The 16,420-nt window shown below is 35.9% G+C and overlaps 1 protein-coding gene across 2 annotated transcripts in view; it reads left to right on the forward strand.

Annotated features, from left to right (window-relative positions):
- The window catches only part of LOC100117445 (protein IWS1 homolog), a 74,702-nt gene that overhangs the window by 5,075 nt on the left and 53,207 nt on the right, over nt 1-16,420 (forward strand). Inside the window, exon 2 of one of the 2 annotated variants that reach the window (XM_031933068.2) lies at nt 811-2,490. The exons of the other annotated variant lie outside the window; for it this stretch is intronic. Within the exon in view, the coding sequence (XP_031788928.1) occupies nt 875-2,490 (1,616 nt within the window). The 5' untranslated portion in view covers nt 811-874. The remainder of the gene's footprint in view (nt 1-810; nt 2,491-16,420) is intronic. 2 annotated transcript variants of the gene reach the window in all.

A 16,420-nucleotide genomic window follows, 5' to 3' on the forward strand; every position in this document is an offset into this window, starting at 1 on the left:
TGATTCATCTGTAAATTAAATGACTGATTATGCATAAATTATAACTTACTGCATTTGTTGTAAGCATTCTCCATATTTTCTAACATATTTGCGTTTTGCATACTCATTGAAATAATATACTCTCTGTCCAATATTATAAGAGTTTAATGCGTGAAAAATCCTTTCTCTATAAAATCTAACTATTAATGTAAGCAGCATCTTGATAACAACTGTTTTAGTCATGAGTTAACTAAGTTATTGCAATTCTCCGTATATGTTCCTGCTAGGTACGGTCGTGTCTCCACCAAATCGCGTGACAATCAAATCGAAGTGCGCACATTCCCGCACTTTTCTTGAGAACTTTGCATATATTTGAGATCTACTATTGCTGAGATTTGCATAGCCACTGAAATAACTTTATCGCCTGTTATTCTTTTTAAAGACATGAAAAAGCACGAATAATAGGCTGCTCAAACACATAAAAAATGTATAGTCAAGCACGAGGTGAAAGTAATAAGCCTCCTTTTCCAGTGGAATGTAAAGAAGATCGTTTATCACCAGAACTCTGGCTCATATTCTCGATATACTTAAGTCACGTATCAATATGAAAACGTTTTTACGGCTCTAAAAATGTAACTTTCGAACATAGTGTACACTGCGCTATTCACCCGTTTTCTTCCTTTTTCAAGTACCAGGAAACAATCTCTGCTATTCATACTCAATCCATGCAGTAGCTGTTAAAAAAATTAAGAGGATGTAGAAGGAATAAAAAATGCTTATTTAATAGCACAATTTGATATTCTTAACATTTTGATACTTTTTTTCTTTCAGGTTACTAAATAGTGCTGATACCGTGCTATCAAAAAACAATGGAATAAATTAGCATCAAACAAATATGGAATCTATTCAAGGCGAAATTGACTCTGTTTTAAGAACAAATGATGATTCTTATAATAATTTAGATGATCCTTTACATACGTCTATGTTAGATAATAAATATTCTAGTATGAAATCAAATTTAAATTTGTCAGATTCTCAAGCATTTACAGAGAATAGCAATAGTTTCATGGCAAATCATAATATTGATTGTAAATCAGACTTTATTTCAAAATTAGAAAAAAATCAATCTAAATTCCACTTAATAAAATCTCGATCTCCATCGATAACTGCTAATAATGAATCTAACGATTATAAAGTTGATAAAACTTTAGATGATTCAACCTATATTGATTCCTCATCAAATCGTAATTCAAGATCACGGTCAAGATCACGCTCTCGAAGTTTAAGCTATGTTTCTGATTCCGCAAACAGTAGAAAATCTCGTTTCTCCGCTCACATAGCAAATATAACTTCTATCTCAAGGTCTAGATCAAATTCAAAAATAAAATCCAGTTCAACACGGATATCTGAGTACAATTCAAAGTCAAGATCTACATTAAAATCCAAGTCAAAATCAAATTCAAGATCAAGATCCAAGTCGGGATCAAGATTTAAATCAAGATCAAGATCTAAAACCAGACTAAGGTCTGAATCTAGATCAAGATCTAATTCAGGATCAAGATTTGAATCCAGATCAAGATCTAAGTCCACATCAAGATCGAAGTCAAGATCAATATCTCAGTCCAAATCAAGATCGAAGTCTAGATCAAGAACGAAGTCGAGATCAATATCTAAGTCTAGATCAAGATCTATGTCTAAATCAAGATCAAGATCTAAGTCTAGATTAAGATCTAAATCCAAATCAAGATCTGTGTCCAGATTAAGGTCTAGGTCTAGATCAAAATCTAAGTCCAGTATAAAATCTAAATCCAGGTCAAGATATAAGTCTAGATCAAAATCTAAGTCAAGATCAAGATCATTGTCGAATACTAGTTATAAATCAAGATCCAGGTCAAAATCCCAATCATCAAGATCATCTAGATCAAAATCTCAGTTAAGATCTATATCTACAGATCGTTCGCGAGCTGGATCTAATTTGAGTTTACAGTCTAGATCAGAATCTCGTTCAAATTCCAGATCAAAGTCTCCATCAAAATTTGAATGTCGCTCACAATCAAGATCAAACTCTCGTTTGCAGTATTCATCAAAATCGCCGATCAGATATAAATCTTATACTCTTTCTAAATCTAAATCACATTCACGATCCAAATCCCATTCACTATCTAGATCTCGATCCCATTCACGTTCTAGGTCTAAGTCAAAATCTAAATCCTATTTAGAATCAAAACCAGAATCTCGTTCACCAACAAAAGCAAAGTCAAATTCACGGTCAAGATCAAACTCAAGAGATTCAATTAAATCTAGAATTAAGAATTTAGGTTCTGACCGAAATCGTATATCAAGTTCAGATTCTGACAATGAAGATGATGCTCCACCCCACTTGATAATTAAGAATCAGCCTGTTTTACAACACAGCGAAAAACATAGCATCAGTACCAATAATATTGACGATAAAATGAATACCGAATCTGACGAATCAGACGATGAAAAAATTACTAATTCAATTGCATAGTAAGTAAATTTATATTACATCTGAGTATTATATCGAATATTTCTTCCTATATTATATTATTATTTTGGATATACTCCCCTCCCCCCCATCCACAGCCCCAACATAGCCCCCCCCCCCATACACACACGCACAAAATATCGTTAAAAATTTTAATTTTTGTCATTTTTTAAAATCTGAATGTCTTTCCCCCCTCTCCCTTATATATATATATATATATATATATATATATATATATATATATATATATATATATATATATATATATATTGAGAGGACTGTGGATTCTTATTTATTTACGTAAAAGAAAACTTCCCGCGTAAAAATCTTATATGTGATCGCATATGACTTGACATTCGTACTGAGATCTATATGAGAACGCATATGAGATCTCATGAGATCTCACGTAGATCTCATATACATCTCATATAAATCTCATATGGATCTCAGTACGAATTTCAGTCATATGAGATCTATATGAGATCTATGTGAGATCTACATGAGATCTACATGAGATCTCATATAAGATCTCATATAAGATATCATAATATTTTCACGCGGGTTTTGTAGCATTTAGGCAGGTAAATGACTTCAAACGCAATAACATCGATGTCTAGTAAAAAAGAAAATATATTGTCAATTAAGGTAGTATGGGACAAAATCCACTTTCTATAGAACGTCCTGAAAATTTGCAGACAGATTCATTTATGCACATTACATGTGTGGTTAAATTTTTAGAAAGATCGTCCGTTCTGGAAAAAAGATATTGAGTCGTACGGTTGAAGTTTTTAACATGGGTTAGATAGGAAAAGGTGAAGAAAAATTCACGTTTCATTGATTTTCAAAATAACTGTTTTATAAATTATCTTCAAAAACTGATATTTGAGAAAAGAAGGTATTACAATTAAAATAAAGCTAAGATGAACTGAATCGTCTGTTTTATTATTAAATAAGAGTTACTTAAACTTTGATATTTTGTATCATGAGTGACTCGAGAAGGGAACGTGTGGCAACGTCGCATCTATACAACATACTATAGCGTTCGGCAGGAAATACGAAGCTACGAAACTATTCTTTGACGCGCATTTGTTTGCCTTCCATACTACGATCTTTTCTCATAAATAAATAATAAGATGTTTATTATAAATAATTAATTAAAAACTTTTGAACATAATAACATATTAACATTTTTTAACTTTTTCTTATAAAACTAATTCGAATATTATAACAAACTCTCTTGTAATAAAATTCACAACCTACTTTTTAAATAATTAATAACTTTTTCGATAACTTTTTTAGATTTTGTTACTTTCGGCTTATTATCAACTTTTTTGTAAAGGCACTTACAATTGCTTTTTCACCTTGTTGTTTGAATATTTTCAGTAAGTTTTCACTATTTAAATTAGCTTTGGCCATTCTCGTTAACATTGTTTTTGAAACATTTTTAAAATTATTTAACTTTTCTAAATTTAATAATACATTATCATATCCTAATTCTTCAGTAACATAATGGTTATAATCTTTTTTATATTTAATGAGATCATTCTCTTTTTCAACGATTAATATTTGCAAAATGTTCACATCGTACTCAGCATCATGAAAACCTTCATCATCATGAAGTCCTAAAATATTTGAAGCTAAATTTGATAACTTAAACATTACAGGACCTTTACGTTCTGGAAATGTACGTTTAAAAACTTTTAGACTGTCCGTAAAGCCAATTATATTGAATTCATTTTGTAAATTGCAACGAACAATGCCTTTGACTAGTTTTGTGGCATCAAAATTAGCATTATGGGCCACTATTAACACTGGTTTGTGTGTCTTATCTAAAAACTCCTTGAAAGAAACTAATGCATCTTGCAATGTGAATGAACTTACGAGTTTATTATGAAAATATATCTACTTGTTAATCCAGTGATTTTACTTGCTGTTTCAGAGATACTTTGAGTAGGAGTTACGTAAACACTAAAACTAGAATCATTATATTTTGCACCACTTTGTAAAATTTCGTCACTTCTAGCTAATCCCGAGGTTTCTAAATCAAAATATACCCGACCATAATTGTCATAAGTTGAATTGAAATCAAGCTACTCTAAGTTATAATTATCATTGATTCCGCAATTAGATTTATAAGTTACACCTTCAGATTTTTCTTTAGATTATAACGAGTTGAGCACCGCGGCCAACTCGTAGCGGTATAGGTACCGCTGCGCCGCGACGAGAGAACATAGAGTCGCGCGCGCGACAATAAACACGCGCGAATTCGGGGGCGAGAGAGAGAGAGAGAGAGAGAGAGAGAGAGAGAGAGAGAGAGAGAGAGAGAGAGAGAGAACGAGCGAGCGCGCGGGCTAGTCCTGCGAATACAGGACAGATAGTTCTCGGCCTACGAAAGGTAAACACCGGTTACCTGACACGACTTCGCTCGAAAAACTTGGCGTTCGCGATAAGTGCTGTGCCCAGCCTTTCCCTGTGTGTGAGTGCGGCACGAGATCCGGCCACCCTGTTCTCCCTTGCTTCTGCGGTCCAGCGCAACGTCCGTGAGAGCCTATACGGGACCAGGGTCGTGATAGCCGACGGGAGAAGGTTGGTGAATGCGCGCAGTGTCTGTAGAGTGAGTGTGTGTGAGTATATCACCCGTGCGAGGTTGATCGCGCGCGACCTTCTCAGCGATACGCGCGTAAGCGCGCGAGTATTTCGGCGTCGCGGCGAGTCGCAAATTTGTTAGCGACTCGCATTTATTATTTTGTAACATCACGTTTTTATCGCGGCTTGAAATATAACCGTAGACTTATTATTTTACGTGATTTTGTTGTTATTTGCCGACCTCGATTACAAACGTCGGTTACCTTACGTCCTTCCCGCGAATACCGCCGCCTACGCGGGCGTTAATAACGCAATTTTAACGCATCTGAGCAGCCGCGCACGCACCAGGCGGTGCGTAGTCCACGAGAGAGAAATGGTCTCCGCCGCAGCGTGGAATAGCGATTCGGTTATTCAACGTTGGTTTGTTGAATAAATCCTCACCCCGTTACAAGATATTCGTATATTTTGTCGGTCTTTAGCCAATTGAATACGACGTAATTTTGTGTTTTTTGTCTTTGCTTGCAACGAACGTCGTCGCCTATGTTTCTCAATAGTTGAGATATAATTTTGTGTATGTTTGCCCGGAGATAACAGTAATTTTTTCTTAATATTTAAATTAGTCTGATCTCCATCATTTTTACTGCAAATGGCACTAGCAACACGAAAATCAGCAGACGCAGTTCTACTGTAACATATATTTTTCGGTGCTTTATGAGCAATTATGTTATTGACTGACTCATTCGATTGACTCGATGCGGCGACTGAAAATTTTTTTGAATTCCTAGCGTACTTTGTAAAAACTTCTTGTAAACTTTTGTAAAGTTCTTCTCCACTGAGTTTTATGGTTTGATTTTTATCATTTATTTTTCATTGGCACCAAGTACCGCAATTTTCATGCCGTTGAAACAAATGATCAGGGATGTTGCATAAAGCTTTCGTAAGCTCTTCACTATTCCCCTTGTTTTGAGATATCGCGTATGAAAACAGTTTTTTTACGTGATTAATAACACCGTTTTTTTTAATTCCTTAAATGTTGTTGCTAAATTATATAATTCTTTGGAAAAGTTTTTGGTTAGAAAATAATAAGATAATTTGTAAATTGAATCGCTATTATTCTTTCTGATGGCAGCGATGGTACTACTATCATCATCACCAATAAGTACGCGGACTTTTACATTAGCTTCTTTTAGAATATAACTATTGTTGATTAAAGCTGATCCCGCATCAGCTTCCATAGCTTTTGCGCTGCCAATAGAACTTTTGCGGCAGATATGACTCTTTTCGTTCTGTCCTAAATCGCAACGTCGGCATTTACGATTCCCAGTGGCGTAATCAAGTATTTTTCCACTTAGAAAACCTATGATTGTTCCATATCCGTTGAAGCTATCGTAATTTCTGCCATTGCCCCTTTTACTCCAACCCATATCATATGATACTATAATGTTCATTATATTTCCTAAAGCTGCGTCGAACTCGTTATTATTATTATCGGTCATATTATTTTGGTTAAGTGAATTTGAAGTAGGTTGTGATGAGGAGCGGAGCGATTGCAGATGAGGATAGATATCGTCGACAATGTCAGGAGGCCTAAAGGATAGAAAATAATAATTTTTATTATTCTATTCTTAATAGCATTTATTTATTAATACTAGTATATAAAAATCAGTGTATAATAAGTTCATTACTGTTAGTTTGTACGATACAAAATTAAAAATTATATTCTAGAATACATTTCATGCTTAAAATATTTTAAAACATTTACATACCTGTATACATAATATTAGAATATTTTCAATGTAGAACATCATAGGTTCATATAAATACCTTCTAAAAGGTCATATAATTATTTTTTATAATTCATCATCATTCATCAATTCATCCTTACAAACAATTGTGTATATACAATTGTGCAACGTTTTAAAATGTAGAGTTATAGTTGATATAACGTGTAATCTTTTTACTCGTCGAATAACTTCTTAATATATTTTAGTGAGATGCGATTACATGCATCATAGTATAAACCTAAAGATCATCAATCAGTCATATAGTCTTATCTTCTTACAATTCCTTCAAAATGTTCTTAGTCGACTCCAATACCAACTTCTTTTCTTCTTCAATAGAACGTCGACAGCTTTCTTTGACCTCCATTATTGCCCAACTTCAGTTTCGTATTTCTTGTAAATTTTCCAACTTATCATTGGTACGTCCATGCAAGCCAAAAGATTTTGTAAGCCTGCGTAACTTGATCCTGAATGAACAGCACCTGTAAAAGTAAATTTTGATTTTTAATTGATCAATATGCTCAAGATAAGTTGATGCCAAAATTTTTTCAAAAGAATATATTTTATTGAGAAAAGAATTCCAAAATCATGATTTGAAGTCTCAGTTAATTGTACAAGTGAATCTGATTTAAAATGCTTCATGCGTGTAAGAAAATCTTGAAATTGACAAAATCTCAGTATTTTCCTCTCCGTATACTCCAAAATCATGATTTGAAGTCTCAGTTCATTGTACAAGTGAATCTGATTCAAAATGCTTCACGCGTATAAGAAAATCTTGAAATTGACAAAATCTCAGTATTTTCTTCTCCGTATACTCCAAAATCATGATTTGAAGTCTCAGTTCATTGTATAAGTGAATCTGATTAAAAATGCTTCATGCGTATAAGAAGATCTTGAAACTGACAATAATTACCTTTGAAGGCACAAGGTTTTATTAATTTCTCATACACATTTCTCATACTCTCTATATCTCTTTATATAAGAACCAAATTTATTGCTTACCAAGTACAAAAGCTGTATTGACTTTTGAGTTACTGTTGTTTCCTTCAACTTTGTTGCAGCTACTTGTCGACACTCTATTCAATTCTCTACAGTTGCATGGTATTAAAAATATACTTTCAAGTCCGGATCTTATCTCACTTCGTGATTTTTCCAAATCTAATAAATCTGAACATTTTTTGCACTTCAGATTTTTCGCGAAAGATTTGAGGTTAACGAACCTCGTCCCGTTTAGTTCAACTTCTTCTGAAGGCTTATGCGCTTGTGTTTTAGCCATTTGCATTGCTAAAACTGCTTTCTTTCTTCCGTTAATCTTTTTCTCTTTCGCAAATTTCCCTTTATATTTGTAGATGTATATGAATATTATCTTTGATATGTATATGAATATTATCCCAGATTATACCCAGATATGTATATGAATATTATCTTACAAAATTATTATAATTTTTCCGAACTGGAAAATTCTAAAGTTCAGGGCAGACTGAGGAATCGAAACTACTTTCCCGGCTATTTATACATATTGGACAAATGCGCAGATTGCATTTGTGAATATCAGAAATATACATATATATATATAATATATATAATATATATATAATATATATATATATATATATATATATATATATATATATATATATATATATATATATATATATATATATATATATATATATATATATATATATATATAATATATATATATATATATATATATATATATATATATATATATATATATATATATATATAATATATATATATATATATATATATATATATATATATATATATATATATATATATATATATATATATATATATAGGACGTTTCACGTCAACCGGACCATCAGTGCACCCAAAATTTGGGTTAACCTAACAAGACGTTTGAGGTCTCAAAATGATCGTCTGGTCAAGGGCTTTTGAAAAAGTTCTGGCCTTTTCAAAATTCCAATGTGGCGCATAAAATATGGAGCCTGAAACCCACGTTTTCATAGCACATTCAACAAAAACAATAGTAAAAAAGTTCTAATTTGTGAAATATCCCACCAAAAAGCATGTACAACTCATGATAGGACATATTATTGACAATGCTGACGGAATTCCAAAATCAAAAATGGCGGAATTAAAATGGTGGACATTATACCTCCACCAAACCCATTTTACCGCAACAAATGATTTTTGATCAGTTTAAAGTATCGATATGGGGGTTTTCAGGGTCACTGAATCTTATTTTAACCTCGACATTTCAAAATTCGAAATGGTGGATCCAAAATGGCGGACATTATACCACCACCAAACCAATTTTACCGCAACAAATGATTTTAGATCAGTTTAAAGTATCGATATGGGCGTTTGTGAGGTAAATGGTTATAAATGTATTATCGGAATCAGTATTATGAATCTTATATTTTTCCGGTCTATTAGATTTAGAATTATCTGTCTGCGGTTTTTGCACTTACATTTTTCTATTGTTCTGTGTATATGTATATGCCTGCGTGGATGAAAAACATATATAATTTAGCCAAATGAATCAATCTTTAATGACATTTTGTGCACTCTTATCAATTCTGGCTCCTCGTTCGTGGAGTTTTTACTGGTGATAAATGGCTTTCGCCGATATCATAAATTACTCTGTTCCTAGGTTCATTGGCATTTGAGTAATGCATGACTTTCAACGTTTCATTATTTTCTGGGATAAATCCATGCCCCATTTGTATGTTTGTTACAGGTGGACAGTTTTTAAATCTCTTTGTTAGGAATTGACGAGTTTGTTCGTGATCTTTTTTGGTGTATAAGAAAAATTTTATATTGAATGATCGCCCATTAGCCCATGAATAAAGAGCTTTAACATCTAGAATTGCTTTATTTTTTGCAGCTTGTAAGCTCGCTCTTGTAGCTTCTCTCTTTACTATCGCTCCAACTCCATCGCAACTACCTTTTCCGTGTGCTGTTGCAAAACAGTGCCATTCAGCATCAACGCCAAAATCTCTCTTATGACTCATTAAACTACTCATTTGATAACGATTTTTAAAATGCTGTTTAGCACCATCAGTAGCATATATTACCTTTTTTACTGTGGGACAAACTTTGCGAATTTCAGGTATAAGCTTTTGCTTAATTATGTATACTGCAGTGGCATCATGAGTAGTACAGTCGGACATAGATACTGTACTGAAATGCTTTAGCTTGCCTTCAGATTTATAATAAACAACAGCAGGAAAAATCGTACTTTCATCATTATTAAAATGAAATGCCTGTGCAGCATCTTGGGCTGTAAAAGCATAGTTCTCAGCAAAATCCAATTTAGTAAGAACCTCTTCATCTGAAAGATTATTTTTCTTCACAGAAATAAACTTTGATTGTTCCTTAGCGATGAAGTGATGAGGTATCAACTTTTCTAGGCTAGAACATAAAGTTTCAATAAATTCTTGCGATGTTAGGCATTGTTTTATCAAAGTGTATCTATCGGTTGATTGCCACGTGCTGAAGATAACTTGATCAATATTGTGCTCATCCATAATGTTCTCAACGTAATTAGAAAACTTTTGAATGTCCGGACAAAATTTGCATTCATTCAAATAACAACTTGGGTTGGGATCCTCACATAGAACGAAATTCAAACAATCTTTATAATTCTTCAGAATATTGTTTGAGATTTTTTCTATATTTACTGCGTCAATCATCGCCTTGAAATTTTGGTGTATCGTACATACACATACATTGTGTGTACCAGAGGATCCTGCAAAGACACAACATTTTGGTCTCAGTTCCGCAAACTTGGTAAGCCCAATCGGATGTTCAGGAAACTGTTCTTTAAATTGATTATGAAGGTTCTTAATATCAGTAAGTAATAATCTTTTCTGCACTTTTATTTTTTCACCATATAAATAAATACTGACGGTATCTTTTTTATTTGGCATAATTCTGCTGTTAAGATCATTTTCGTAAAAATCTTCAACTTTCTGAGTAGTTTCTACAGGTAATGTTTTTCCACATTTTGCAACAGGAGAAGCCAAAACTCCATCTGATTCTCTTAACTGTTTTGCTTTACGAGCCATTCTGTGAGACACACCAAATTGTTTCATAATTTTACGTATTGCCCAGTGTTCGGGCAAAATATTAAGATTACTGACACGTAATGGATCGTTCTCCAGCAGGGATTGGAATTTGTTTTTAAGTCTAGTTAAAATATCTGTAAGATCATCTTGCATAGGTGCATCCGTGTTTGAAACCGAAGGTGAGTCAGTCTCTGATTCAAAATCAACACTCATACTGACGTTTGGAGATGACAAATCATGTAGTTTGTAAAAGGATTTTCTACATGTATCACAAATCAGTGAAGATGTTGGATAATCAGGATAGACATCTTGAAATTCTTTGGAGATCTTCCTAAGAGATTTGCTGTGTCCTGTAATAATATCAAATGCATTAACGCATCTATCTAAAAACAGTTTTATTTGCTGAAGTCTTTGCACAAGTTGTCATTGGACACGAGCCGTGTACTTGCAGCATTAGGCTGTTGGAAGAGGGGCGAGGTACAGCGCTGGACCCGGCCTCCTTATGTGCCCTCCGCGACGCTACTTCACTTGTGGGTAATGCGCAGCCGCCTAGCGGCGCGCCGCGGTACTAGCGCCGCGGTGATAAGCGCTGCAGCGTGCGTGGCGTGTTCGGCGGGTTGCGCGTTAGCAGGGGCTTTTTGCGAGAGAGCCTGCGGGTGGGTTATGACAAATATCCGCCAGTTTATATTGGCCATATTGAATTTTGAAATTTCGAGGTTAAAATAAGATTCAGCGGCCCCTTAAACCCCCATATCGATACTTTAAAGTGATCTAAAATCATTTGTTGCGGTAAAATTGGTTTGGTGGTGGTATAATGTCCGCCATTTTGGATCCACCATTTCGAATTTTGAAATGTCGAGGTTAAAATAAGATTCAGTGACCCTGAAAACCCCCATATCGATACTTTAAACTGATCAAAAATCATTTGTTGCGGTAAAATGGGTTTGGTGGAGGTATAATGTCCACCATTTTAATTCCGCCATTTTTGATTTTGGAATTCCGTCAGCATTGTCAATAATATGTCCTATCATGAGTTGTACATGCTTTTTGGTGGGATATTTCACAAATTAGAACTTTTTTACTATTGTTTTTGTTGAATGTGCTATGAAAACGTGGGTTTCAGGCTCCATATTTTATGCGCCACATTGGAATTTTGAAAAGGCCAGAACTTTTTCAAAAGCCCTTGACCAGACGATCATTTTGAGACCTCAAACGTCTTGTTAGGTTAACCCAAATTTTGGGTGCACTGATGGTCCGGTTGACGTGAAACGTCCTATATATATATATATATATATATATATATATATATATATATATATATATATATATATATATGTGTATATTTCTGATATTCACAAATGCAATCTGCGCATTTGTCCAATATGTATAAATAGCCGGGAAAGTAGTTTCGATTCCTCAGTCTGCCCTGAACTTTAGAATTTTCCAGTTCGGAAAAATTATAATAATTTTGTAAGATAATATTCATATACATATCTGGGTATAATCTGGGATAATATTCATATACATATCAAAGATAATATTCATATACATCTACAAATATAAAGGGAAATTTGCGAAAGAGAAAAAGATTAACGGAAGAAAGAAAGCAGTTTTAGCAATGCAAATGGCTAAAACACAAGCGCATAAGCCTTCAGAAGAAGTTGAACTAAACGGGACGAGGTTCGTTAACCTCAAATCTTTCGCGAAAAATCTGAAGTGCAAAAAATGTTCAGATTTATTAGATTTGGAAAAATCACGAAGTGAGATAAGATCCGGACTTGAAAGTATATTTTTAATACCATGCAACTGTAGAGAATTGAATAGAGTGTCGACAAGTAGCTGCAACAAAGTTGAAGGAAACAACAGTAACTCAAAAGTCAATACAGCTTTTGTACTTGGTAAGCAATAAATTTGGTTCTTATATAAAGAGATATAGAGAGTATGAGAAATGTGTATGAGAAATTAATAAAACCTTGTGCCTTCAAAGGTAATTATTGTCAGTTTCAAGATCTTCTTATACGCATGAAGCATTTTTAATCAGATTCACTTATACATATTATATGCAGGTAGCTCTGTACATTTTTTGACGCCGAAGCCATAGGGTTCAGAGTGAAAAGCCGAACCAAGACTGTTAAGTGAAAACTGAGATGGCAGGCTGTTTCTAAATAATTTAACAAGTCTTAATGCAAAAAAACAGACATAAAAATTCAATATCATGGATTTAGCTTGATAATGATAGTACTTGGACATTGACAGAAACTGGCTCGCATACTGATGAGGTTGAAATATCTGTTCAAACCTCATCATTGGTGACTTTGAGCACATCGATGACACTTTTTACACAGTACTTGCACTTACATAACATAAAGTCAGTCAGTACAGTATGCTTGTACATACTGTCATATATGGCAGTATGCATGTGTAGGGTTAGGTTTTCACTCTTAATGGGCACTTTGAAAATCATATTTTCTCTTCAAAATCATTCTAAATGAATTCATAGGCTAAATATTCATCATTCAACATTGACTGAAACTGTGAAAACTGTAGTTCTGTCTGCAATGCTATTCTGCTGTGTAACATAGTAGACAGCCTCTACAATACGCGTCATATACTTCTAGTATGCCTGTGCCTGGCCTAAACCGTACGCGTATGCGCAAAAAATTAAGAGATCTGCTACTCAGGTTTCAGCGTAGAAACTACGCATATTTCTCGACGGATTCTGGGTTTCATTTCTACCGAGTCGCTAGGGAACGGGCCAGAACTTATCGGCTATTTGCTACCAAGGATCTTACACCATTATTCAAACGTACAATATAGTAATAACGAAAAAGCGTTAGCGAGCGATTTTTCGGCTGGTAAAGTATTAATAAAATTAAATTTGAAAATACAATTTCTGATATTATATTTTTAAACGTTGAATAATTAAATTTCGTTTCTACAAGCTTTTCTTAAAGTGGCACTTATGTTCGGAGTGTTATACAAGCTATATGTGCGTGTGCGCGCGTGCATATGGTGCAAAAACTGTTATATTTTAAATAAAAAGAAAATGAAAATTACTCACTTGTGTGTGGGTGCGTGCGTGCGCGCGCGTGAACGTGTGTTTTTCTCTCTTGGAGAAAGAGGTATTAGGGAAAATCTTAGAAAGACCATAGCATGACTTTGTTTATGGAATCGTCGAAACAGTCTCATCCCCAATGTCAGCCGTGTGTCGGATTTACGCCGACTAAACCTATCCTCCTTATTGCCAGGTGAAAAAACACCCAGCCGTAAAAAGGAACGCCCTCTTTGCCTTTATTGACACTCGGTAAAGGTGCCTAGCTTCATCTTATATGCCCCTGAACCCCGCGGTACCACCGTCAAGCAATGCTTCGCGGGGGGGGGGGGGGGGGGGCGAAAGGCTTTTGCCCGCTTCTGGTTGATGTGGTCATCAGTATGATCATCCTTTATTTTCTGCGTCGCATACACACACGTACATACTCAACCTCTTCGTCTTCTTCTGTCTTCTGCGTATTTTTGACTTCCTCGAGCATGTCTGCTGCATAGTTCCTGGCTGCGCACCATCCATTCTCTGAAGTCAGCATGGCCATCATAATCGACTCAGGAGTTACTCTGATCTGAAGATAACTCTCAAGTTCTTCTTGCTCTTGCTGATAACCTTCGCTTCTGAGTTGGCCCTCCTGCATTTGGCATCAGTCGTGATAGAGTAGTTCCAACTTTTGCTGCTTTATCACTGACTATTTCCAGATGTTGTTTAAAACTTAGTCTTGCATCGATGGTGATGCCCAAGTAGTTGATGGTTGGTTGAGAAGCGATCTTATGTCCATCCACCGTCAGTGTGATTTCCTCCATCGTCTTCCTACTAGAAATACGAATAACTTCCATTTCTTCGTCTGTCAGTGGCTTCTACTGCAGGTCAGTAAAGTGGGCATGCATATCTACCAGCTGCGTGGTCACTCTTCCCACCTGTGCCTCCTTTGCAGAGTATACAGTAGAGTTGGTTCTTACACTCCTTCGCTTTGTGCCCATCTTTACCACATTTAAAGCAAGGCTTACTTGTGTGTGTTTTTTTTCTTTTTATGTGGCGTAGGCAGAGCAAGCTCTGCACAAGTGGCCCTTCGACACTCGATTCCCACAGGTACTATCGTTGAACAATACTTCTGTGGAGCCCGTTAACTAGCCTTTTTTTTGACTTCTCCTTTAAAGTTTGACATTTCCATACATCCCCCATCCACCAAGGTGATTAGGGGTTCAGGATCAAACTCGTCTTCTTCATTCTGCATCGTCCTGCCGTCTTCTTCTTTCTGCATCGTCTAGCCTTCTGCTTCCTGCCGCATCGTCCGGTCGTCTACTTCGAGCAGCATCGACCAGCTATCCTCTAGACAGACTCAATCCCGACACCTGCATCAGGTGGGGAGTCTGGGCTCAACTCAGTTACCTACGTTCCTCACAATCGGTCTGAGGAGCACTTAGAGGTACTCAACCCTAGCTCCTACGTTCCTCTGCATCAGGCAGGGGAGTCAGAGGTCAACCCTGTGACCTACGTTCCTCTGCATCAGTCCGAGGAGCGTTTTGTATCTATTGCCTAGTGGTCTTTGTCTAGCAACAGTTTTACTCAGCTTTTTCGCCATGTTCTTTCCTTCTATTCTCTTCGTCATTTCTAACCTTCTTGATAATAGTCCTTACGTAGTTGTTTACTGCGCACCAGCCATCTTTCGACGCTAGCATAGCTTTCATTATTGACTCAGGGGTCACTCTAGCCTGGAGGTACCGCTCGAGTCCCTCTCGCTCCATTTCGTATCGCGAACAGTTGCAAAAGACATGTTCCGCATCTCTGTTTGTTTCCAAACATACTGGGCTATTTAGATTATCCTCTATCTTGAAGCGGTGTAGGTAGGCTCGAAAGCACCCATGTCTGCCGTAAAACTGCGTAAGGTAGTAATTCACTTCCCCGTGTCGACGATTGGTCAAGCTAACAATACATGGTATGAGGCGGTGCGTCCATCGCCCATTTCCACTGAAGTCCCATCGCCTTTGCCACTCAGCTAGGGTTTGTTCCTTAGCGGATTTCTCAACTTCCTTTTGAGTATTGCCACTACGCCGGTTTTCTACGTATATATTCTTTCGTTCTGTTGCTAGGAGGTCAATAGGCGGCATACTTGAAATAACGCACACTGCATCTTCTGATACTGTTCGGTAGGCAGAAGCTACCCGCAATGCACTTCTCCTATAAACTGTTAACAGCTTTCGTGCATAGGACTTCACCAACATAGCGTCCGCCCATATTGGGGCACCGTATAACATAAGTGATGTAGTTACACTGGCTAGGAGTAACCTTCGGCCCTGCGTTGGCCCACCTACATTTGGCATTAGTCGCCCTCTCAAGATGCTGCTTAAACGTTAGACTGGCGTCTATGGTGATTCCCAGGTGCTTAATGGTCGGCTGAGAGTCTATTTCATGTCCGTCTACTGACAGCGTTATTGTCTCTATTTTCTTTCTACTGGAT

The sequence above is a fragment of the Nasonia vitripennis genome (genome assembly GCF_009193385.2).
Source record: "Nasonia vitripennis strain AsymCx chromosome 5 unlocalized genomic scaffold, Nvit_psr_1.1 chr5_random0006, whole genome shotgun sequence".
Lineage (NCBI taxonomy): Eukaryota > Metazoa > Arthropoda > Insecta > Hymenoptera > Pteromalidae > Nasonia > Nasonia vitripennis.